General features: G+C 38.2%; 1 protein-coding gene across 1 annotated transcript in view; it reads left to right on the top strand.

Annotated features, from left to right (window-relative positions):
• The window catches only part of LOC149804359 (collagen alpha-4(VI) chain-like), a 64,668-nt gene that overhangs the window by 21,782 nt on the left and 15,159 nt on the right, over positions 1–27,727 (top strand). The window contains exons 12-16 of the mRNA XM_089932241.1: positions 228–791; positions 1,552–2,022; positions 2,792–2,884; positions 24,076–24,231; positions 26,834–26,866. Of these exons, the coding sequence (XP_089788367.1) occupies positions 228–791; positions 1,552–2,022; positions 2,792–2,884; positions 24,076–24,231; positions 26,834–26,866 (1,317 nt within the window). The remainder of the gene's footprint in view (positions 1–227; positions 792–1,551; positions 2,023–2,791; positions 2,885–24,075; positions 24,232–26,833; positions 26,867–27,727) is intronic.

The raw sequence follows: 27,727 nt of genomic DNA, 5'->3' as shown, positions 1-27,727 counted from the left end.
ATACGGATACCGTAATTATTTCCTAACTGCAAAACGACTTTAAAAGTTGTTCAAGTGTCTTTTTTCACTGTTTAGACCCAAATAACAATGTCCTTTACATTTGTGTATATCTAATTACTGTATCCTTTCCTCAATATTTGATAAGCAATTGCAATATGGTGTATCTGCATGCAGTCATGGAACGTCTTGAAAAGTGTCATAAATCTATGAATTTTTCTTGTACACAGAATGCGGAACCAATCCTGCAGACATCGTCTTCGTTCTTGATGCCTCTTCCAGCGAGGGTACAGACAACTTTCATCGTCAGCTGGATTTCGTGCGAGATTTTTCTTACCAATTTAAAATTGGATACCAGAACGTCCAGATTAGTGTTGTTGTTTTTAGCTCAATGGTCCATGAAGCTTTTCCTTTGAACAAATACATCAACGATACTTCCCTCTTGGCAGCCATATCCAGAGTGGCATACATAGGGGGGACAACTAATACCGATCTGGCCCTGTCGTATGTTCGACGACACAGTTTCTTGCCGTCTAATGGTGGTAGAAACAACGTGACCGATATCATTATTGTTATCACGGACGGACAGTCTACATATCCATCGAGAACCAAGGTGGAAGCTGACTTGCTCAAAAACAGAACGAACACAAAGGTTATTACCATTGGCATCGGAAGTGCGGTTGATCGTACTGAACTGGAATTCATCGCTTCCGATCACGGTCATGCCTTTGAAGTGCCGAATTTCAATGCATTGCAGCAGGTCAAGTCGGAGCTGACATTCGCAGCATGCCAAAGTAAGATGAATTATTTTATTTTGTACATTTATTACTCATTCTGTATGCACAAGTTTTGGAAGATGCTAAAATGCGATTTAGTATATTTAAATTTTCATTCCAACCTTTTATATCGATTACTGACCAAATCACATATGTTCCATTGTCTAGCACTAACATGCATTCATGTTGTTTCTTCAGGTTTTAATGTTTTTCTACACGTTCAACTGTTATACCTTATTAATGCACAGGATTGCCTTTTTAACAGTCATAAAATGTCCAAACGGGACACGTTTTGATTACGACTTAATACTGACATATACTCTCGTTGATTTCTGTGTTTTTTTCTTTTCTTCTTCTTACAACAATCCTTCCTTTAATGTATAGTTAATAAGCGATTGAATATTTGCGAGAGCCTGAGTACGCCTGATCGGTGCTGCTTCAAAATTTAGGTTGGTTTTCCTTTGGAAACTTTAAGGTTTACTTTGCATAAAATCCGGGAGAGGCAAGATTTTATATACATTTATATATATATATATATATATATATATATATATATATATATATATATATATATATATATATATATATATATATGTGTATGTATGTGTGTGTGTGTTATTGGCAAATTGAATTATGGCATACATACCTACATACATACATACATACATACATACATACATACATACGTATGTATGTACATATTCTCGTTTGAATACATTTACCTATGTAATTAAATGTAGAGATGGTACAGACGGAGACAACTATATTTTATTTTCAGCCTGCAGCTTCGTCCAAAAGGCAGATATAGTTTTTCTGTTGGATGCATCTTCGAGCGAAGGAGATACTAATTTCCAGAAGCAATTGGATTTTGTTTCAAGGGTGTCGAATGACTTCAGCATCGGGAAAGATCAGGTCCAGATCGGCTTGATCACTTTCGCAACTTATCCTAGAAACGAATTCTACCTGAACACTTACACAACGAAATCATCACTTCTGGGCCAGATTCAGAGGGTGGGTTATATGCACGGCCTGACTTACACCGATAAAGGTCTTGAATTTGTCCGGAGCAACAGCTTCACAACTATCCACGGTGATCGCGCGGATGCTCAGAATTATCTAATCATACTGACAGATGGCGCTTCAGCCAATACGAGCAACACATTGGCAGCAGCTCAGCAGTTGAAACAGCAAGGCATTAGAATCATCGCTATAGGAATCGGAAATGATATCAATAAAAACGAACTCAATGGTAATACTTCTTTCTAGGCAGTCTTGTTGATTTGCATAGGTACTGCTTTCACTATGGGACATTAATCACTTAAAATCTAATAGGTTTCCAAACGTTCAATTGAAACATACAAGATAATGCTTTTAATTTAGCTCGAAATAAAAAGTAAAAGACACCCGAAACATATCGGCACATATTGCTTGATCCCGCTAATGCACGTTCCGGTGTGTTGTCTACAATCATAATTCGACTCTTAAAAAATTAAAACTTTACAAATGTTATTTTACAATTATCTGATGAAACTATACCCAGTCTCTTGAGCATATTGGCATTTACTGTATTGATTATAATAGTATCTTAGAATTTACAAGATTCGTATCAATAGACAACTAAATCAGTCTCGTTTTAAAAATCACTTCAGATGAATCGTTTCAAAATGTGAGAAGAATACAGTTTTATCCCTGATACCGTGTATACAGCAGAGGAAGTTCATTTCTAAACAATGTGGCAACCAATCAATGGAAACAAAAAGACCCTGTCATATATAGGTTGCTTCCACTATGATTTTCGTGTTATCGACATTCGACAAGTCTTATAAAGCTATTTTTGCTGATAGTTTATCATTGTACCTGTATTGTACTTTAGTACTAATTTTGCATTTGTATATAGAACAAAAACTGCAAATTGTACGTTGGAATTAAAATTTTGAAACTGTATGTATATAATGACAGACAAGAGTCTGCTCTTGGTCGTGTAATTAGTTAAACAGACGTTATCCGCGTCCTTGCAGGTATCGCATCGGATAGTAACCACGTCTTTACTGTGACCGGCTTCACGGCTCTTCAGCAGATTCGGGAAGACATCAAGCAGGCAGCATGCGCGGGTAAGCGAATAACATTTACCCCGTGACCATTGCGTCATTAAGATTCCAATTTCACAAAACATCTCAAAACATCGTCCTCAAAATGAGATTTATAAAATATCTTTATTTTTTTACAACTTATTTGAGAAGAATGAATTTTTCACAAAACATTCAGCAGTCTTAACATCTTATATTATCCTAAAATGAGACTTTTTTTATCTCTGGGGAAATTAGAAGGATTTTCCCTTCATCTGCTATCTTTATTTGAATATTGATATTATCTGAAGTAAGCATGATAATGAAAATTTAAATTTGAGGAGAAATTTTAAAAATTGTGGTGAAACTGGAATCAGATTATTATAATTAGGAACATCCTCTTCTCTTTCCAAAGCGAGTCGAATAACTTGGACGTTCTAAAAGAGAATCGGAGGTAAACTAAAATAATTGCAGTTGCATCTGTTGATAAATGTAGTGAAGATTTCCATTGGTCAGAACATAACCATGTGATCAGACCTAGTTGCGGGTTTATTTCTGATCAAACAGTAAGGAGAACTACACGCCGCATGCCTTTTAAAACGAAATAGAAACGATAGGTTTATATTTTAATTAGAAAGTTGAATAAATTGATTTGACAGAATCAAATAACCAATCTTTATAATTTTTCTGACGAAAAATAAATCTTTCTTTGATTAGGTTTGAAAAAAAGAGCTGTTAAACTCAAAATCTGCCAAGAAGAACATTGGGGCTTTGTTGTACAGCACTTTCAATGTGGCTTGTTAAAATGAATTTTAAAACTATAGGTAAATGGATGTAGGGATTGGGAGGAATGGGTTCAAAGACATTAGAACAATTGGATTCACTGTCATACGATGTAAGACGCCGACTTTGATAGTTACGATATGGAGGGTGGGTTGGTGATAAAAATCCCGCTAAACCCCATCGTAACTGTCATGGTCGATAGTTTGCACTTTTTGACTATTGGACCCCATCACTATAACTATTTACCGATAGTCTTAATTTCATTTTTTTGTAAGTAGCCCCTGTAGGTAGCCTAAAATGTTAATGAACCAAAAAAATAGATTTAATGAAGCAAAAATTGCTTACTCATGTGTCTGGCAATGCACCATTCAGCCAAGTGACAATGAATTCATGAGAGCATCAAATACAAGAGTCATTCGTGTGAAAAACAAAACAACACACATGTGCTTTGAATATTGAACTTCTTTTCAGATCACATATGCGAATTTAGATAAAAGATTTAGACCATGCTGTAGAATGTTCAAAACCTTATATCTCCTACCATTGGTAGAGTTTTTTTTGGTATGATTTTGTATGATGTTGACGTTGCTATTACGTTAGAGGTGGAGAATCCCTTGTTCTATAAATTGCTACGTAGCAACAAAAAAAAAAAAAAAAAAAATAACAATAAAAAATAAAAAAAATTTAACAAGAATTGCAACTATAAGAATTTAACGTTGTTTTTTTTTTCTGAGTTTATCGTGGTATAAACTGACCGTTACCGACTCACACAGCTTACATAATGAGTCGGCAACCAACAGTTTATACCACGATAAAAACAACATTAAGCTCTTGATTATTCGGTTTCAGTCAACCTAACCGATTGCTTTTGTTGTTGTTAGTGATCCCACATATGTTCATTGTGACGTCAGTGATTTTATTATGACATAATATCCACCAAGGGCTTGAGAGCGTTTCAAAATGGCCTTTGCTTGCATCCCATTTTTTTTTAAAATTGGCATGCGAACGTCCTCACCCTTTTCCATTGCATGCTAGATAAAGCCTCTGATGTAAATAATGGCCATTTTCAACTTCCCTCAAGCTCGTGGTCGTTATCATATCATAATCACTTCCTAATGTCACAGATGACATGTGATCATTAATACAAATGGCTGCAGACAATTAAAACCAAATAATTTCTTCGATATTTTCATTTGAAACTTGCATGAATACCATTAAAACTGAATTTTCTGCTATTTTTTTTTTCTTTGTTGAAACGCCCTCGAGTTTTATTTTCAACACCTATCATTTTATACGATTATTCTTCTCTCATCTAGCTTGAAGTTCGTCCGCCAAAGCCAATCAATTTTGGAAGTCAACCGGAAAGAGACAAGGATTTATTGCATATCCATTTAATCTTACATGGCTCATCTGGCGTTCAATAAGATGTTCAGTCTGTGATTCCGTATAGTACACCTAAAATTTCCGTATTTCACACTCAGCCTAGAAGAACTTGAAATATTCAGTAATAGTCCACTTATAAAGTGTTGTGAATGATTTCTTACTCTACATTTTAAATTATTAAAAAAGATAGCACGTTTGTAATTTTAAGAAACGCAGACATATTGTGTGAAAATGGCACTTTTGCCTCTGGGTTAATTGTAAAGTACCGTAAGTAACAATGAGCAGTTTATGTGCATTTCACGTTATCTAGGCTGAGATATTAAATTTTGATGAGATGGACAATATTTTGCACAGAATGTTTGACAATGAGTTCTTATATGAAGCTGATGTGCAAGGTGACATCAAACGAGAGAGAGAGAGAGAGAGAGTACTTTGCCCTAAAATGATAGATTGGACGTTTTACTATTCCAGGAAAAGTAATAAAGACTCAGGGTGCAAGTTTACGTGGAGGTACCTACAAGTTGTCTATTAAAATTGCCAAGGAATCGAATTTGTTAATAAATCAGCAGATGAAACATACAAAAATTTGCAGCATAAAGGTAGACGCGTCATAGAGAGCAGCTGCTGTTTTGACTGTGACGCAAATTTAGAAGAAATACAGCGTGTAACAATGTCGTTGATATTTTTCAACAACAGGGCACATGGTGGAACTGTGTGTTTACATTGCAAATTCTTCAGTATGTTCAAGGACAAGATAAAGATAAGAAAACATAAACACATTTGCAAAATTGTTTAGAATTTTCTTGCTAAAATATATCGAGATGGATATTAGCTTGCAACTCTATGGTCTTAGGCTAGGTATAAGAAAAGAGCGAAAACCAAGTTTTGTAAAATTCAACAAACAATTTATTTGCCCAGAATACAAAGTGAAAATTTATAAAGAGCTTTCAGTATTGTGAAGTAAATTCCCAGTAGTCCTTAAAGTTCTATCGCAAGTCAAAAAATCTAAATTTCCAATTAAGTTCGAGTGGTATTTCAATTAAATTCCAATATTGAATGTGTTGATGTGCCCGTAGTCTCAAATGTTCCAGTGTTACATTGGCCGGGAGTGTGGCGATATGTATAGAGTCTTTTGATATATCGCAATAATATAATACAAAATGTTCATATTAGAATTCACAATAATTCACAATAATTCCAAATGAATGTTACAGGCCAAGAATATTATTGAGCACTCTGTAATCCCAGTGAATAATAATTGAAACAAATTGAACACAACAATACGACTGATTCTGTTTCAGATGTTAAAGGTCACTGTATAATGTTCAAACTTGTGATATTATTATAGTCATAAAAAAAACACATTTGTTATGTATGCACACCATAAAAATGTTTAATTAGACTTAAAAATCAGCTTTTTTAAATAAAACAAATTATTCGGCAATCTCCTTAAATAATCGGTAGATTCCGGGTGCCAAAAAATGGATATGACGTAGATTTATCCCTTCTAGTCAACCTAGCCATTCAAGTCTTTGCTTTAAATTGCCGACGCAAAAGAAACAGTCTTACGTTGTATCATTATATATAATAACCCCATTATCTCGCGTACAAACTGGAGTTTGTTCCCTTAAATGCATATTTGAACTGCACCACGTACTTGGGACCTAATGATAAAATTATGTTTAAAAACCAATTTAAATGTCTCATTTAAATCCTGGGCTAAACTGAATATTTCACGTGATCGGAATCAGCTTGGATGTTGGGTCAAATCAGCCAGAAATCTGGTCCGAATCAGCCAGAAATCTGGTCCGAATTAGCCAGAAATCTGGGCCGAATCAGCCTGTAATTTGTACCGAATCAACCTGGTCCGCGTTTGAGAGTAAACACCACATTAATGATTAATGTTTAGTATAACAGATAAATCAATCGAGAAAGTACACAGTAACATTCGTTTTAAAAAATCTTTCTCGTTGTGTTCCGATCTGTGTTGTTATAAGAAATCTAACGAGTTTATATGACCACACAGACATTCAATTATAAGTGATTTATTTTTGTTATTATCGACATTACACAAACAAATTGAATGCATGCTGGGAAGGAAGGGTTTATTATACAACGAGTGGAAAACAGTCTTGAACGTAAGTGTGGAAAAAAATGCATATTCATCCGATGCAGTTATATACAAAATCAAAGGTGCATAATAAATTGATGTTGGAAACATTGAATGACAAAGCCTAAACATGTCTTTAATGTTGTTTCATTTGGTAGATAATTTCTTACTTTTCAAAGATGGAGATAAAAGAGTAAAAAATAAGAAAAGGATTGTTCCGGTATCCATGTTGATATAAATTTACAAGATAAATATCCGAGTTCAACAGCGATGTAAAGTAAGGATTTCAAAGCGAATACTTTTTGCTACCAATATTGAACAGATTTGCCATATATATCAGAGATGAGCAATGATTGACAATAACGGCAATAATAGTTACCATAGTATTCAGTATTAGGATATTAGGATACGCGCTGAACATATTCAATCAAGGAAAATGTATTCAACGATATTTTTGACAACATGAACAGTCTACTTACTCAAAAATTGACCGTGACTGCTTAATAGTAAGTTTGATAAAGTGTTTAATAACATTTATTTCAACATCGATGGATTTAAATCAGTTGCGTACGGGACTTGCATAGATTTTGTCAAAATGGGTTAAGGACAAAAATGTTTGTATCAGAGTTAAAAACAATGACGATTCATGCTTTTTGTATGCAATCGAATCAATTTTAAACGCGTCCGTAAATGAACCCCTGATACCAACAATATCAATTTGTAAACAAGTGCTCCATTTGTTTTCGTAGATGTCCAATGAAAAGTAGGATCTCAACAAATTTTACAATGAATATGACATCGCTGCATATATCTATGAACTTACCGAAATTTACCAAATGACCGAAAGGGATATACATTTCGGTATGATGACATTTGCACATTGACGTTGGAATGACAAAGGTAATAAAATAGAATAAGGATACAGGTGCAGCATATTATCTACAACATTTATACAACAATTCATTGACACTTAGGTAATTGAACATTTCAAAATACGATCAAATAAAGTGGTAACCACCATGGCGATATCTTTGTTGCTAACAGTATTTTTCTAAGGTACACATTTCTATCTTTTAAATGATTTATTTATTTAAAAGATAAATATTAAGTAGGTTTTCTGGGTTACAAGTTTGGGAACGACTTCTCCAACCATTTGGTGAGACTTCTCCAACCACTTTTGGGCGACTTCTCCAGATACGTTGGGGCGACTTCTCCCAGGGCGAGTTCTCTATGGGGCGAGTTTTCCATGTATCCAAAAGTGTTTATCACTCGGGGATACGAAGGTTATTTTATTACAAAGCAAGCCAACCCCGGAAACTGACTTAGAATTTTTTTAATTGTGCCTTTTTTTAAAAAAAATGAAGTCGGCCAACATAAGGAAGCCAACTCTGGTTCCTTTGGATTCTTTTAAGTGTACCGAGTTTTTTTTTTTACAGGGTCGGCCGATATAGGGGAGCCAGCATTAATTCCTTTTTACCTGTATTAACAGGAGTTTTGAAAATAAATTTAAAAATTGAACAGTTTTGAAAGCGACACAATCTAGTGCTTCGTACACGCACATCAATATAAGGCTGAACAGTAAATTAGTTTAAAATAGTTTCATCTAAATGTTCCCTATCTATAGTTTATAGTGTTTTATTTTTCGACAACAAGAAGCATGTACTTCGTCTTGTGATAAATGTACGTCATTTCCGGTGGGCGTCCTCTATAGGTGGGAAATCGTAGCTAAGGGGAAGTAACAGCGTTTTATACTTCTATTTCGAGTAATTAAATTATTATTTCTTCTTTACACTTGATAATTTGTTTATTATTTTTGTGCGAGTATAACTACTTTGAATCATGTAATGAAAATATGATGTAAAAAGAAAAATGTTAGAGTGTGGCTGGTGACCTTTAAGGCAAGAATAAGTAATTTTTCAAGTAAACAAGATTATATAACCCTCTTCGTGAGATAGGTTACAATTACCACTTTTTCTGGAGGGGGGATACTCTGTCAGCTTAATGGAATTTTCCATTCTAAGGTCAGAATCAAGACTATAAATGTCTACCGTTAATAATGTTCTGAATATTTAAATTTGCATGACTGCTTTGAGGAATGCCATCTCAAACTCTTTCTTTCAGTTGCAAGAAAACACATATAGTTTTGTTTTTGTTCTGTATGTATCGAACTTAATGTTTAATAGCACCCCGCGACTTCAAAGATGACGTCATCTTATCATAAAGGTAAAGGGATAGTGTCCAAAGCTTCCGATTATACTCGAAATAATAAGGCTAGCATGAATGGAAATAAAATTGACTCATTACATAAATTTCTTTTGAAACAGCACTGATGTAAGATCATTTATATTTTACAGTAAGCTTAACTGTCTCGTACGATTTTAATTTTGTTGTTTGTCACAATCGTCTTGTGTGATTTGATCGCTATAAAGTAGAAGGTAGTTCAGTACTGCACTGGAGAATATGTCACTTGCGCATTTTGTTGCCTCCTTGTACTGAAAGACTTGATTCTTTGAAATCGGATTAAGTTCCGGAAGGGATGCAGAATACAAAGAATATCATGAAATATTGGAATGAATTTACAGTTTACCCGAATCATACAATAAACTAAGGAAAATGGGATAGTTTTAATTTAAAAAGGTTCAAATTGCTGTCAAGTCAACAAATAAAGCACTGTTATCCTCACGGAGACAATATGTTTGTCCAATTTAATGACATATCTCTCAGCTTTGTAAGTCTCTCTGAGCCAGGCGGAATATTCCTCGGTAATTAAAGCTATATTGCGAGGGTTATTCTAGAAATCAGAATATGATCTGCGGACCTTATAGTAATAGCTATGATAGTCCTTTATATCGTCTTTACACACAGTAGTATCATCATGAACGTTTTGTGCCATGATTCCACCCTTCCGTCACATGCAAGTGCATTTTTTCATTAAACCCGTGGTGAGTGTAGCGCGAATGTAACCCACGGTAGCCTCAACTGAACTTATTATTATACCAGGTCAGTATACTAGCAAACTGATCATTAAACGCTATGAAACAGTTACTCGACTTCTACAGCCTGTAAAGTAATCACTTATTTTTGTTTACTAACGCCTCTGTTGCGTGTCTGTGCTCAATCGTTCTCGTTTAAGCCCAACAATTGTTACAACAACAAGCGCGTTCGTATTAAATAACAGTCGAGATCTTTATTTTCTTTGTTTAGTCACTTTTAGTTGAACATAATCGACATTTTAATGTAACCGAGGTCGATTTATCAATGAAATCTACTTCGTCGCTGTAGAAACAATCCCTCAGTCTTTCATGTTTGGATGTATATTACGTGACTTTTTGTTTTCATGTGCTAATATAGTGGCACCTTAGAGTAGTCCCAACTGTCGATTTCTGTTTCGCCCTTTGTAAAATTATATCTCATTATATACGAGGGTAGGTTATCACTCAGATATACATCAACAACGGGAAGCAACTCACTATTAATTTTAGCATTACTGGTCAGCAGAGCCAGCACCTTGTTGGCCAATTCCGCAACCTCATCACCTGGGTCAGAATCCATCACTTATATGTAATAGTAAAATCTAATCTTAAACACAAACCCCAAAGACGGTTAATAACACTACATTCTAATTTATTCCATGTATTTATATTCCTTCGTCCTTATTAATCTCGAACGAGCATAGGGAACGACGCTAATGCCATCTAAAGTGTGCATGATTTCGCTGCGATCATTGGTGTCGAGAAAATCACATAGAATTCTGGTTTCATTGATGAAATTGTAATAATCGAGGTGACGTTGTTCTTTTGCAACAAGTGCATGTGTCTCGACAATTTCTTCCTCTTCCAGTTTCTTTGTTTATCGCATTTGTGTTAATTTTTCTGGAACACGCAGTTTTTTGCGACTTTCTTTATTTCACAATATCTGCAGTCCTGGTCACAGTTTCCTTTGTTGGTTTGATCAGCGGCGCAAACGTTTGTTCGAAGCGCACTGTGAGATCTTATCGTGAAGTTTGTCTGTATTGTAACATACATTTTACACGTTTGCTTGCTCCATGTACTCGCGAAGAAGTTCCAGTTGATCTCACGCAGCTTTGTTTCGTCGGTCAGCAGCCTCAGTTTTATGGCCTGTCTGGCGTATTTCATCACTGTATATGTGGGTTACAATTGATAAATTGTTTTATGAGACGCTTACGTCCAAACCGGCTCGATATTTTCCGGACGCTCTGGTCAACTGTATGAGTCCTGGGTGACCTTATCAATTATATCCTGAAACTCATCACAGGAGTAGTCAGTGGCACACCGAGTCCAATAAATGTCTGTAAGGCCATGCACGTCATTGCCGCGAAATATCATCATTTTTTACAGATGCCTCGGATTACGTTAGACACGTATACGTATCATTCTGTGACACAGATCACGTCTGTGTTTTTGTGTCGGCCTCTTCAACATATTCTCACTGGGTTGTCATGGTGTTCAGGTATCACATCGTCGTACACGACAAGCTTACCCTCACTTGAATCAAAGTCGCCAATTGTAGGAACTTCATCGATTGTGGAAAAGAAATCAACGTGCACGATTAACTTCTTGGTGACAACTGAAGCGCTACAGTATACTCTCTGAGTACATCATAACATGGTTGATCGTCCGCTGACGGTGCACGTGTGTACAATCGATCCTATGTTAACGCTCGGAGACAGAATTGCTAAATTAATCATTAAAGGAGACGTGAGGGCTAAGATTGCTTTTTTGGTGGCAGTTAGGTGGAGAAAATCCAATTATTCAAGGTATAAGATATTGATACAATAAGCAAACAAAACAAACATGAATAAGAAAAGCGAAGTTTCTGAGCGAACTTAATCCAAAATATACTATAGTACTCGCGGTTTTTGGAAAGGTAAAGCTGATGCTGAAAAGTTGGCAAGCGTGGCAAAAGTCATCCATGGAATTGCATGAGCATGGTTGGGAAAACAAGTGTTGTGGCAAATTTAGCTGCCGATTTCCTGTAGTTTATTTGCTGTGAGAACGCTTAACGAAGTTCATCAGTCTGATCTTTTGTTTCTTCTACATGATCTCGTCTGGGGACGAATATATAGATACGCATTAACTCTCGTGGATATTGCCAGCAGATACAAAGAAGCTGAAAAGTCAGCAAGTGTCGCTGATGCGCTTAAATACGTTTCTATGAAAGTGAACCATTAACATGGCTAAGGTTAGTGCAAGTCGATCCAGGTGAAGAATTTCTTGGAGCCGCTGCTGGACATGTTAATATACATTGTGACTTGTCTATTGTGGAACAATTTACTCATATACTTGCAGAACGGTTATTCGGACATCAGTACGCCCAAAAATTATTAATGAGGTCTCGAATCCTGATCCCAGAGTGATCACGTGTGTGGGTAACACGACTTTCATCAGTCATACAAGCACTAAATAATGAAATCACACACGCGTTGGAATTCAAACCCGAAAAGGCTATTCGTCACAAGACTGTCACAGTTACCTAAAAATTATTTCACAACCTCCACCGTTAGTAGTGAAAGGGGATACCCTAGCGTCAATGGAAATTAGCATTACAGACCCCCTTGGGACAATCTAGCGTCAATGGAAAATTAACATGGAGAAAAATCGTGGGACAATCTAGCGTCAAGGGGAATTTAACATGGGAATAAATCGTGGGACAATCTAGCGTCAAGGGGAATTTAACATGGGAATAAATCTTGGGACTGTCTAGCGTCAAGGGGAATTGAATATGGGATTTTTTTTTTTTTTTAAATTTTTTAAATTTAAATTTAAATTTAAATTTAAATTTAAAAAAAGGGGGTAGGCAATGAAAAGGCTATCTCTTTTTGAGAAATATGGCTGGCCCTGAAAAGGGCCTTTGGGTTTATGTTAATGTATTCATTAACATAAAGGGCACCGCATTGGTCTTCTTCTTGTCCTTAGGCTGCGTCTCACTGTTGGCCCGTAAATTAGCACTCTTTTCAGGCATCCTTGTCTTTCAACGTAGATCCTACGTATCCACAGGCTGGTGTTTGTCCTGTGGACAACGGTCCACTTGGATCGGACATACATGAGCAAGTCTGTCCTAAACATCATGGAAGACACAAGGGTGGATGACTCAACTGTGGTCCACATCTTGAAGCGACGAGAACAGGTGAATCAATGCACTGAACTGCGCTTATTTATAGGCAGAGGTAGGATTGAAACGGATTGAGTTCATTCACCAATCCGAACACGCGTTACAGAATTCAGTCAGCCCGCATCCAATCCGAAGAGAGCAGTCTGTGACGTCACGTAGTCTATATAGATTCGCTAGCGCTTGTGTGCAGTCAATCTATGCGACAGTGATTCAACATGACGGAAACTCAGAAAACGATCCAATGGGGTGCACCAGCAGGGGAGACCGCCCAAGGGAACCCGGACTTACTTTCAGAAGAGGTGAATTGGGATTTTGTGGATTTTCTCTCCTCGCAAGAATTTGTTCCGGAACCTTCGTTACCTTCTTCATTACCACAAGTGGAGAATTTTAGACAGAGACAGAAAGAAGAATTGGAGAAATTTATACAACGACAAAAGGAAGCGGAACAGGCTTTTCTCCTACAGCAACAGCAACAAGAAGAAGAGGTAAGAAAAAAACAACAGCAACAACAGCAAGAAGAAGTAGCAGCAAAGAAAAAGAGGGTGAAAATCAAACGGTCACGGTACTGTTGGACATTTTAGCGGAGTTAAGAAGTCTGAAACAAATGTATCAGACTTCTTTATCACGACCGAAGAGAATACGACCTTCCCGAGCTAAACACGTCAACCCTGTGACTAAGCCTACCGTACCACCCTTAGTGATTTCAACCCAATCATTATCATCATCATCAACATTACGCAGTCCAGAAGTAGGCCTTGGCCGTGGCAAAGGCATAAGGCAGTTAAAGTTGATTGCTTAAACTCACCCCTACACCATAAAGAGAAAAAGGCCCTTTTCAGGGCCACCCACATTTCTCGAAAAGAAATACAATTTCAATTTGCCAATAACTCAAAAAAACCCCACCCATTTTACCCTTATAGTACGTGTCTGTGTATGAGTGCGTGAGTGTACATTCTTATTTTAAAATCAAAACTAAAAGACTCTTACCTTATATCATTAATTTATTCTTTTATCCATTTTTTACAATCCAATTCACAATTCACAACACAACACTTTAATAAAAAGTTCATTGACTTCTTCTTTCTCCTTGTTTAGTCTCTCTGTTTTTTGAATTTCTTCACCGTCTTTTCCTCATTTTCTTCCCTTCTTCTTTTCTTCTTCTCCTGTTTCTTTGCCTCTTGTAAATAGAATTGTCTTTTTTCTTCCTCTTCTTCCTCTGAAGAATCCCTCTCTTCTTCCGAAGAATCCCTCTCTTCTTCTGAAGAATCCCTCTTTTCTTCTGACTCCTCTTGTTTCTTTTTTGGGCAATCTGGAGACCAATGTCCTTTTTCTTTACAATAATAACAGGTATCTTGACTTTTGTCTTTTTTAGTCCCTGTTTTTGTTCTTTTTTGACGGTCTGGACACTCTGAAGACCAATGCCCTTTCTTCTGACAGATATAGCAAGTATCTTGACTTTTATCTCTAAAGGAAGGAGAGTAGTCCGTAGGCTGGTCTGAAGAGAATTTTCTAATGACCCCTCGCAAAGCTCTGACGAAACGTTCCATCTGGTTAGTCTCTTCCATCGTTGTGCTCGGCTTGAGAGTGAAATGAATAGTGAAAGGACAAGACACACACCCTTTTATATACGCTGGTCTGCTATGACTATAAAGTAGCTCATGATGTTTGAACTTGAGTCATTTGACTTTTTGCTTTCAAGATGAAACGATCTAATTCATTCGAGAAGAAAGAAGAAGAAGAAAGTAAGAGGCAGAAACGTGATCTATCGCCTCGTACCAGGGCTGAAATCTTGGCACAAATTCATGCCAGTGATTTTGAAGAGGACATGAGCGAACCAGAATCCGAACCCTCTAAACCAAGTTCACCACCCTTAGTCAACCCTGAAAAGTACTATTCCATTCGAGAGACGGAAAAGCGCTCCTCTAGAAAATTTAGAACCACGGCTTACAAATACACAGTGAAGTTTAAAGATTTCAAGGCTGAAGTGCCGTTAGAGAAAGCAGAAGTGTTCATCACTGAGGTGTGGGATTCTTTGCTCACTGCACTCAAGCAACAATGTCAACCCAAAGAAGACGATCGCTTGAGACTTTCCATACAACACGACGGTTTGAAATCCCCTGTTTGGATCGAGTTTAGCACCCCTGCAGAATTGACCGCTTCCAAAGTCATGGACAAGATTCAACACGTACAACAATCTAATGACCAGTTTGACATCACCGATGGAAAATCCACACTGGACATGACCCACGTCTCTCCTCCTCAAGGGACAGGACGCAAAAAGATGTTATTGGTGGACGACCTTCGCAACACCAAAACAAGTCTCGTCCGAATTAACAACCCTCATGACCAGATGTGTTTAGCCCGTGCCATCGTGGTGGGACGAACCTATGCCAACAAGAACGACACGGTAGAATGGAAAAGAACCTGGAAAACTATTCAACAATCCGACCGAGCCAAACAACGAAACGAAGCAGAACTCCTGTTACAACAAGCTGGCCTGTCCAAAGACACACCCTGTGGCATTCCTGAGATGCAAAAATTGCAAGATGCCCTAGCTCCACGCTACACCTTGAAAGTGCACCCTCAAGAAATGCGCGGGCCTCTGTTGTTTCGAGGCCAAGAATTTAAGGACGGAAAATACATTCATGTATATTATAACGATGGCCATTTCGATACCATTACCAGTATCACTGGATTCCTAGGATACTTTTATTATTGTGAGAAATGTGATTATGGTTATAACAATCGAGAGCAACACAAGCATTGTGGATCGAAATGCCCAGGATGTTTGGCCTCTTCACCCTGTCTGAGCGAAGAACCAGTGCCTTGTTCATCTTGTCTGCGCACGTTTGTCAGCCCTACCTGTTACCAACAACATCTGAAGACGCAAGGTTCACAGAAGAAATGCGCTTGTCAACTCCTGAGATTGTGCTCTACGTGTGAACAAGTCATACGTACCAATAATACCAAGGCACACGTATGTTCAGGAAAGAAAAAATGTCACATTTGTCACCACATCGTGGACTTGGAACACAAATGCTACGTGCAAAAATACCAACCCCCACCAGAGAAAGAGGACGGTCACAAGAAGAAAGGCAATTTCATCTTTTTCGATTTCGAATGCATGCAAGAGACTGGCATTCACATCCCTAATTTCTGCGTGGCTCATCGAGCGTGCGAGAAGTGCATTCAAGAACCTATCTTCAGTCATTGCCCTCACTGCAGCAAGATTCCTGGAGGACGTGAAAAAATCTTTCGGGGACCAAACACGTTAGCCGATTTTGCCCAATGGGTCTTAGACCCCGTCGACAAGACGTGGAGCCAAGAGGACATCGAACGTTACGGAGATTGTCATCGTCATGCCACAGTGATGGCTCACAATTTTTCCGGATACGATGGACAGTTTCTTCTCAGATACTATACGGAACAAGGCACCGAGCGTCCTAAAGTGACTTTGAACGGAGCCAAAATCATTTTCATGCAAGTGGGACAAGTGCAGTTTAAAGATTCGATGAGTTACTTGGCCATGCCTTTGAGTCGAATGCCTAAAACGTTTGGAATGACAGAAATGGCTAAAGGGTACTTTCCACACTTTTTCAATACGGAAGCCAATCAACATGCCGTTCTACCCCATTTGCCTGAGGCTCACTATTACGACCCCGACAACATGCGTACCGAACAACGAGAAGCTTTCTACGCTTGGTACCAGATTCACGCCTCGGACCCTTTCGACTTTCAGGAAGAAATGCTAAAGTATTGTCGTTCCGACGTGGACATTTTACGGCGTTGCTGTGGAAAATTTCGAGAACTGTTCATGGAACACGGAGGGGTGGATCCTTTGAAAGAAGCTTGCACCATTGCCAAAGCGTGTTCCTTAGTGTATCGACAACGATTCATGCCTGAAAACACCGTGGCTGTCATCAGCCCTCAAACGACCCACTTTGTCAAACGTCAATACTCGGTCAAAGCCCTACGTTGGTTACATTACTTGTGCGACAAGGAAGACAAGTGGATTCAGCATGCCCGCAACGGAGGGGGCGAAAAGACCATCGGAACGTATTCGGTCGATGGCTGGGACTTAGAAAACCCCAAGATCGTGTACGAGTTTAACGGTTGCTTATTTCACGGATGTCCTGTTTGTTACCCTGACCGTGGCACTAAAAATCAGTTTTTGCAACGAACCATGGAAGACTTGTACCAGGACACTTGTCAGCGACGCCTAAAGTTAGAACAGCAAGGATACCAAGTGGTGGAAATGTGGGAACACGAGTACGATCACCGTATGAAAACCGATCCCGAGTTTAAACGCCTCGTGGAAAGTTACTAGTTCATGGACCCGCTGAACCCGAGGGATAGTTTGTACGGAGGAAGGACCAATGCCACCTGTTTGCTGTACCAAGCCGACGAAGAGAAAGGAGAAGAAATCAAATACTTGGACGTGTGTTCGCTGTATCCCTACGTGTGCAAATATTGTCGCTTTCCTGTAGGGCACCCGCAATTGTTCACGGAACACATCGACCTGAAAAACATTCGACAATACGAAGGCTTGATCAAGTGTAAAGTTTTACCTCCCACTAACCTATACCATCCCGTCTTACCTCACCATTGTCAAGGCAAACTGATGTTTCCCTTGTGCCGTACTTGTGCCGAAACGTGCAACCAAGACCAGCCTTGTCATCACAGCCAGGAAGAACGGGCCTTGACGGGAACCTGGGTCAGCGTAGAATCGTTCAAAGCTCTGGACATGGGATACCAACTGTTAGAAGTGTACGAAATTTGCCACTTTCCCAAGACACAACAATACCACAAGGGTGACCCTACTCAGAAAGGCATTTTCGCCGACTACGTGGATGCCTTTTTGAAACTGAAGCAAGAAGCCAGCGGCTATCCTTCCTGGTGTCACACTCCCGAAGACCAAATAAAATTCAAAGAGAAATACTACGAACAAGAAGGCATCACTTTAGACCACATCGAGAAAAACGAAGGCAGGCGATCGTTTGCCAAAGTGATGTTAAATTGCTTGTGGGGTAAAATGGCACAACGACCGTGTTTACCCAAGACGGAATATTTGACAGAACCTTCCCGCTACTTCCAGATGATTCACGACAAAACCAAATACATGAAGCACGTGGACGTCGTTCGAGAGAATTTGATCTTGGTCAATTACGAAGAAGATCTGGACTTTGTACAAGACGACCCTTTTGGAAATGTCATCATTGCGGCTTACGTGACAGCCCATGCTCGCTTAAAATTGTACGAAGCTTTAGAACTGTTAGGGGAACGCGTCCTGTACTTTGACACGGGCAGTTGCATTTACATCCATCACCCGATTCAACATCACCCTGACATCGAAGGAGACCGTTTAGGAGCCTGGACAGACGAGCATCCCGACGACAAGATTCTAAGTTTTGTCAGTGGCGGTCCCAAAAATTACGGCTACGAATACCGGGACAAACAAGGAGAAGTGCACACGACGTGCAAAGTGAAAGGACTGACTCTGAATTATCGTACCAGTCGAGTGGTCAACTTTGGGGTATTGAAAGAAGCCTTGCAATCGGGAGAGGATGGAAACTTTAAAGTGACCACTTATCAACCGAACAAGATTGTACGTTTACCCACTCACCACATCGTCAGTCGGCCCCTGGAAAAAATCTATCAAATCGTGTACCAGAAGCGAGTGAGACTTCCCAATCACTTTAAGTTGCCGTACGGTCACGTCGGTATTGGTCTGTATATAAAAAAGGAACCCTAGGCAAGATCGATAGTTCATTGTGACTACCAAGACCGAGCGAACAAGATGAATACTTTGAAAGAGACATCGTTCCAGTTTGGGGATTGTAAAAAAGTTGTATCTTCCTCTAATGTGACTAATATTGGATGGATAAGACCCAGACATTGCGACGGAAAATGTCCGGAAGGAAACTGCGATTGTCCATGTGGTTACCATGTGGTTACCATTGTAATTGCGTAACGGAGTTTGCAGACGAGTGCGATTGTGAGCCTTGCGATGTGTACGATGCTGTACGTTGTGACCTGAGCGATGCCGTAAAGCATCATGGGAACTTTAGTGTCCCTACCCCTATCATGGAAAGTGATGCTGTGCGTGTCAAACCTGAGGGATGCGAAAGTGATGCCGCTCGTCCTCTTAGACATTTTACCGGGTTTAAAGGGGAATGTCGACCTTCACGTTTACCTCCCTACGGATGTCATCCAGCCCTGAGCAAACTCCTGTTCATGTCACCCAACCCTCATCGAAACGAACCTGTGAAAAACGAATATTCGTTCCCTGTGCGTTTGTCGGAATACTGCGACTTTGAAAATCGTCTTCAATCGTTCAAAGGAAAATGGCCAAAGTATCTGGGAGGACCGACCCCCGAAGAATTAGCCAGAGCCGGATTTTTTCTACTTGGGCGAAGGAGATAAAGTCAAGTGCTTCAGTTGCGGTGTGTCACTTCACCACTGGGGACCGCAAGATTCGGCCTACGTAGAACATGCCCGAGACATTGAAGTAACTTCTTACCATAATAATTTGTTCATGGATACTTTACAAGAGAACATTCGTGCTTTGCCTGTGGAGTTGAGAGAATGCATTTATCGAGAGCTGGTCAAAATACAAGTGAAACGTAAAGAACAATTGCATCCGTTACGTCACCGGTGTTTGAACCACTGGTACCTGAAGGCTATACAAGGATTGATTCAATTGAAAGTGTTCCATCGGACAGACATTGATCAACGATCCTCTAGTTTTAAAAAGGATTGGTTTGGTATGGACGATTCTACCTACATCATTGTAAACGTACTGCATCGAATTCCAGAGGAAGAGTTAACGAATTACCAACATCTTGAACACAATGTCAACTTGGTGAAAGAGGAAACTTCTGAACGAATTGTAATGTGTAGATTAGTGACTCAACGATTTAAATTCGACACTGAAGTAAAACCATGTTTGTGCAAACAGTACATTTCTTGTGTCAGACCAAAGAGGATTTAGCATGACCTATTCATGGATACTTTGCTAGAGAACATTCGTGCTTTGCCTGTGGAGTTGAGAGAACGCATTTACCGAGAACTGATCAAAATACAAGTGAAACGCAAACTCAAAGTGATTCGTCCGGTTTTAAATTATGCTCTGTTCCAAAGTACAAGAAGACTGATTATGAGTGGATATTACATTAGGCACAAAGGTAAACGAGGCTATTGGACACCACCCAACGATTCCAAAAACAGTGTATATACTTATGGATACTTTACAAGAGAACATTCGTGCTTTGCCTGTGGAGTTGAGAGAAAGGATTTACCGAGCGCTGGTCAAAATACAAGTGAAACGTAAAGAACAATTGCATCCGTTACGTCACCAGATCCTTAACCACTGGTACCTGAATGGTATAAGAGAACTGATTCGTCAGAAATTCTTTCAATGGTCAGACATTGTTCAACACTTTGAGGTCGCTAATGATCGACATGTTCATAATTATGGTTACTTCGAGATTCACCTACAGCAATACATTGAGGAAGACAAGTTAAAGGATTACCAACATTTGTTACGTGGAATCTACTTAGCGGAAGAGGAAACTTCTAAACGAACTCTGACGTTTCGGTTACAGTATGCAAGATTTAGATTCCCTACTGGAGAACGAAGATCTCTGGCTAGAAAGTACGTGTATTGCATCCAAAAAAAAAAGAGAATATAAAAACAGGCTGCCATGCCACGGTTTATGTCACTTGTCATTCAACAGATTCCGTGGAAGGAACTCAATGACCATATTCAAACCGTGGATCATTACCATCAATTATTACAAGAATTTTATCCATTCAATTTGGGACGACAAGTGGTGTGTGTCTTAGTGACTTGTTTTCTGGGATTTCGTTTACCAGCCGATTCTTTGTGGACTCTTTACGATCAGTATTTACCACCTCAATGGCCTTAAATGGTCACGAAAAACTCCTTTTGCTCAAAGCCTTGCGTTTTCATCTGGATACTTCTCGACCTCAACAGGAAAAAAAGATTCGTCAAATTTTAGCTACCCAAGACGTGTATGACGATGTGTGTGTAGCTTGTGACTTACATCCCCATTGGACAGATGTCCGTGCCTGGAAAGAATGGGGTTTTGAGGCTTGGACCCAAGAAGTGGCCCAGTATGCACGAGAGTTGTTCAAGGAAAAAAGTTACTTTTCAACCCGTGTTAGTGACGGTGCCAGAAGAACCCGTCACCCAGGACAGGACTGTCGTGGACAGACCTGAAAGACCCTTTCGGGAGGACACTTGTGTGACCTTACCCCCTACTATAGAACTGGTTAGAACATTACCCAAAACATGTTGTACAGACACTTGTGTTTATTCCACGTTCATCGTTATCATGTGCCTTTTATCCTTGTACTTAAGCCTTTGGCTTTTATGTATTTTTGTCTTTCGTATTCATGTTTGAAAAAAAAAAAACATTCAATAAACGTGTTCTGAAAAAGTATATAAACTCTTGTCTTGTTTGTTTTCGTGTCACAAGTGACATTTCTCACACCATGGCTACCTCTACTGTCTCTGCTCCCTCTTCCTCTACTGTCAAAGTCATCGACGAACACTTAGATCGTGCCAGTTGGGAGGCTTTGTATCTTCGCCATCCCTTTAACATGCTCATTGCTGGACCTAGCGGTTCTGGCAAAACCGAATTCGTCAAACGTTTGATCGAACATAAACATCATTTGATCGATCGGCCACGTCAACGGATCGTGTGGTGTTACAAAGAGTGGCAATCGGCGTACAGCCTCTTGCGAGAAAGTCAAGGCGATTCCATCGTGTTTGTGGAAGACATTCGTAAAGAAGACGACGGCATCGTCTCTGACTCCCGTCAAACCCATTTGGTCATTTTCGACGACATGTTAGGAGAAGACGAAGAAGAAATTAAATTGTGGTTTACGCGCAAAGGGCATCACCGTAATGCCAGTGTCGTTTACATCACCCAAAATTTGTTTCAACAAAGTAAAGCCCATCGCACCATCAGTCTCAATGCACATTACGTGGTCTTGTTTAAAAGCCCTCGAGATAAATCGCAAGTGCAAGTCTTAGCCAAACAGTTAGGAACGCCTTGGCTGACTCAGGCGTACGACGATGCCACTCAAACGCCACACGCCTATTTACTCGTCGATTTGAAACCTACGACCCCCGAGGATTTGCGATTTCGTACCCACTTGTTTCACCACTGGTGCCAAGACGGAGGGCCTGTCCTGTACACGTCTCCGTCCTCGACTTCATTTCACTCCCCATAAAAAAATCTATAAAAACCTCAGACCCTTTTTCGTCTGTCTCACACAGTGTGAACATGACGTCCCTTCAGTCGCATCTTCCCGTCAAATTGATTCGTGCCTTGTATGTTAATTTTCCATTGACGCTAGATTGTCCCAAGGGGGTCTGTAATGCTAATTTCCATTGACGCTAGGGTATCCCCTTTCACTACTACCGTTAGACACACCGGGAAACAATTTCGTTCGGTATCTGAATGCAAGAGAGGAACCAGAAGGCGGACAACGTCTTAGCAATCACACAGAATGGTGCGTCAATGCATTTACATTTTTAGACCGGATTAATTTTCTAGGGCAATCTACAGTTACCATTTGGCACCTGTGGATTTACGAGCAGTAAAGCGATTTAAACTCTTCCACGGGAGGCAAAGTCTCCTAGCAGGACAGTTGTGAGAGAAGAATTTCAAGTCATTCCTTCGGATACAGAACTACCTCCAAAGTATATTGTAATGCACAAGTGTATCAGTGCACTTGTATATCAATAGGAAGTTGATTGACGATTTCATAAGTGGTGAATTCGTCGGAAATATTCATTGCTTGGTGCTGTTTTTGAAGTCCTAACGCTCTGTGGTCCATCCACAATCGAGTACATTTTAGGACACAGACTCACTTATTCTTCGGTTGACTTTCCAGCTAATTCGTATCTGAACTGGATGATTTTCACACACACACACACACACACACACACACACAGATATATATATATATATATATATATATATATATATATATATATATATATATATATATATATATATACACAACCATAACTGTCTGTGTATATTATATCTTACAAAGTGTGGTGCAATAAATAATCACAATGGTAGATAATAATAACTTGACTTCAGGCTACCTCGGGTTTTATTCGCGTTTGGCTCACCACGGGTTTATATGTACTTACTGAAAATTGTGCACTTGCATGTGAAGGAAAGGCAAAATCATGTGGTATAAAGGCTTTGGCTGAGATAAGTAACAAATATCTAAACCGCGCATAATGATACTATTCGCAATGTATGTACCCGTGTAAAAGGCAAATCAAGCCATGAACAGTTAAAACCTTGATCTGCCATAATATAATACATGGGCAGGAAAAGGGTCTTAGCTGTTCAATCGAAATCATTAGTGGAACGAATAGTCTCGTTCATCTAGACTCTCGTCTGGCTCCGTTAAATAACTCTTTACCAGAATCCCTCTTTGGCGAAGCGCTGACGGAGTCACGCTGTAGACATGCTGAACGAGATTATACGGCGAAAAAGTATTCACCAAGATCATCCAATGCAACAAGCAATAGCAGGTCTGTATGTTTGCTAGTTACAGTTAAATGAGCGATGTACACAAGATCAGACAACTCATCATATATAAGAAGAAAAAGAAAACGGTAGTCCATATACGTACAGCTACGCAACAATTTAGGTTAAAATATTTTCTACTCTTCTTAATAAAGCTGACTTTATGAGAAAACGGCATTTCTTTATAGAATGCTAGACTGAATATAAAGGTTTATTTTGAAAAGCTTTTGTTCTTTATACTGAAGAATTAGTGATAACTACACCGATGACGACGACGACAAAAATAACCACAACGATGGAAAATACAGAAGCGACGACGACGACAACGAGATCAACAGCAGAAACAATGACTACAGCAATAACATCAACAACAACGATGACATCTACTGAAGGCACTCAAGGTATAAATATTTTTATTGAAAGATAATGAGATAAATAATGACAATAACTTGTTAACAATGTCGATTAAATTTCTCGTTTCTGTGTTCAAAGAAAACTTAAATGCCAAAAGAAAGCACATAAATTTGCAAACATTAAGATAATCTTTTTTCGAGTTTGTTCAGAAAAGGGATTTTAATTTTGGCGGATGAAGGTACACGATTCAGATTGATAAATGTTGAGGCAATTTATTTGATGTTAAGATCGCTAAATCGTTTGCAAAATATTTAAAGCGACAAAGATTTCTCTCTACTGTATTTTTGTTGGCATATTTTATTAGTTCATTGACTCAATCGTGACGTCATTAATTTCGTATGTAATTTGTATGTGTCTTAGTGAAACGTTTTTGAAGGTGTCTGAGTGTAATCGCACTTTTAGCAACTAGACGAGAAAAAATATCATAGATCTATTTTACATATTTATTTTGTGTTAGATGTGATATATATTCGAAAATATATACGTAAACTATAATTTTTTCGTTACTTGTTACCGTAACAATTTTTTCGTCATGTGTTACCTTTTGGCAGAGTATACATTCTTTGCAATAGCATTTCATTCATGTAACAGTCTTAAAAACAGTTTCCACCAACTGAGGTATTGCACTCGTTTTTCAAAAGGACATAATAATATACAAAAGGATCATATATATATATATATATATATATATATATATATATATATATATATATATATATATATATATGTGTGTGTGTGTGTGTGTGTGTGTGTGTGTGTGTGTGTGCGACATTAATTATACACTTACGTACAGTGTTTGTGTTTTATTATTTTTTATACGTTGACATGTTAACATAACATCGCTTTATGTCAGTCTGACTGGTCCAACACGATCCTGAAATCCTTTCACAGTTTTCACATTATAGATTGACTGCGACCGTGGGAATTTTGGTTACTCTGCTTCTGGAATCAATTTACTATCAATATTAACCATATGTGGGCAATCCTTCCAATCGAAAGGCGAACGGATATTACGAAACAGCGGACGACTATAACAAAACTGCACAGTAGTTGTAGTATTTGTCAGAATATGGCCCGTTTACTTTCAGTAAAATTCTACGAATTCAAAACTAATACTTACAACACGAGTAAACACTTTTCGCCTACTTAAACCAAAATATTTGAGAACCTAAAACAAAATACTTTTCACTGTCGCACTGTCCAACGCTAACATACAGAGGCTATAGAGAAACACTCGTGGCAGTCTATTGTAATGCAGACAGTCCCATTTACACTACTGTTACCACGCAGTATGGCTCTTGCAACCCAAATCCAGGATAAACATGGTTTAAGTGTCAATCTATTGGAGTAAACAAACGCACCTATCCTATGAAAGGAATGTCGACAAACCCTGGTAAACGGTAGATATAATACAATTTTGCATCCAGTAGTCATCCTTTCACACGAATATCCAATAACTGGAGTACCATGCCTTCTGCTGTACCGATGTCTATGGTGTAATCAAAATACTTTTATAGGAAAACGTTGTCAACAGTTCCATCGAAATCCATTCGAAAAGAATTTTCTTCAATGTTCGGGTGTCAACAAATGACGTCCGTCTCTTGGAAGGCCAGTTGATCTGTAAATTATACTTTGTACCAAAAATATATATGTTACTGATCTTTTTCTTTATGCAAAATGACTTCAGCTCTAGACTAGAACTATTTTCGTGAACAGGAATTGAAAGGTGCTGCGTCTATGCCAGAATGTAATGAAATTCCGACTCTTATTTCATTAATCTTTAATTTAGACGCTTTCCACTAAAATAAAAGATATGTAATAAACAGAATCGCAAATGTATAAATAGTTTAGCTTTCATCACAGCTGTTTGAAATGTATGCAATTGAGATAATGTCTATAACTAGTTGTGGCCACCTTTGTAGCATATATATATATATATATATATATATATATATATATATATATATATATATATATATATAATGTCTGCGGATGTTCACGTGTGTGCGAGCGTGTGTTTGTGTGTGTGAAAACGTTTTCAATCATGCATACTGGTGTACACAATGATATGTGTGCTCAGTACATACTTAGTTGCTCTTTTGTATACCAATCTATTATAACTTTTTTGAATGCTTGTTTCCCAGCTGTATTTTATATATTTACCTGTACATATGTTGATATATGAGGGCCACAGTGGTGATTAGTTTTGTACTAATTGTGTCACACTCATAAAATAATAAATAAATAATGATTTGATACTAAAGTTATTCATCTGATTCCATAAATTCCCTATTAAGTTATTACCATTTGTTAGTTCATTTTGAAGTCCCTCAAGCTACAACTCCCTGAAATGGCATACATGTACATTTAAACAAGTAGAAACTATGCTAATGAGATGACATTAATAATATAATCTTATTATCAGTTGGTTCGAAGGGTTCAGATGGATCTGATACGTGGAAGAAAGTAATATTACTCTACGAATAATAATTTTTTTTTAAAAGATTGTGTACAGTGCTTGACTAATCTTTACAAAGAACATATAACTCCAATGGAAGCGTTGTATGACCTTGTTATTTCCATCAACAGCACCACTGTCAGAAGCAACTAAAGCAACAGAAGGTAACTTTTGTTCTAAAGACAGCTAACATTAAACAAGGTTGTGCTTTGTTTTTCTTTACTTTTTATAAATGATATACTGAATACACTCTTCCGTATGCTATAAAAGCATTAAATCTATAAGTTTTGTCCTTGTTTATATGACTCCTGATTTATCACAACTGTGCAGAAGTGAAGAAAGAAAGAAACGGCAAAAAAAAGAGAATAACTCGCAATTAAATGTTTTATCTCTTTTCACCTAATTGATTTTCTCTTCATTTCTTCCAAAGAAACTGACGATTGTCTATGATTAGTATGAAATTTCACGGTAACTGTTACTTTACTGCAAAGATGCTGAACGTTAACAAAACGCCAGCAGATTTTAAATTTAGTAATCGAAATTAAAATGTTCTTATTGCAACTGATACGATGACGAAAACAATCGCTATGCTAACAGGTAATATAATTTTATACTTGTGTCACATAATGAAACTCATGTCTCTACGTTAATAATTTAGTAATTCCTCATAATAAATTATGTAATATTATGTAAGGTGTCTGCAAGTATTGAAAAAGGGACTTTGTTCCGCAATTGCTCATTAAATTTATTTACAGTCACGTATTGTTCTGTTAGTTTTCTTTTTCTTTTTGGTTACGTTTAATTACGAAGAAGATCATACATAGGGTTGCCCTGGTGTCTAAGTGTTATATATTTCGAAACTAAAACTTTGCATTATGCTTATCTAAACCTTGTTGTATTGCACAATTTATGAAGCAAAGCCGTTGTAACCGGTATGGTAATGGCGGTGACAAATCGTGAGACCGTATCAACCTTGCGAAATATTAAGACTTTCTTATTTTTACCCGAAAACATATCCTCCTCGA

This window comes from Sinohyriopsis cumingii, chromosome 2, assembly GCF_028554795.1.
Source record: "Sinohyriopsis cumingii isolate HCF-2022 chromosome 2, ASM2855479v2, whole genome shotgun sequence".
NCBI lineage: Eukaryota > Metazoa > Mollusca > Bivalvia > Unionida > Unionidae > Sinohyriopsis > Sinohyriopsis cumingii.
The sequence above is the reverse complement of the archived record's forward strand: the minus strand, read 5'-3'. Positions and strand labels throughout refer to the sequence as shown.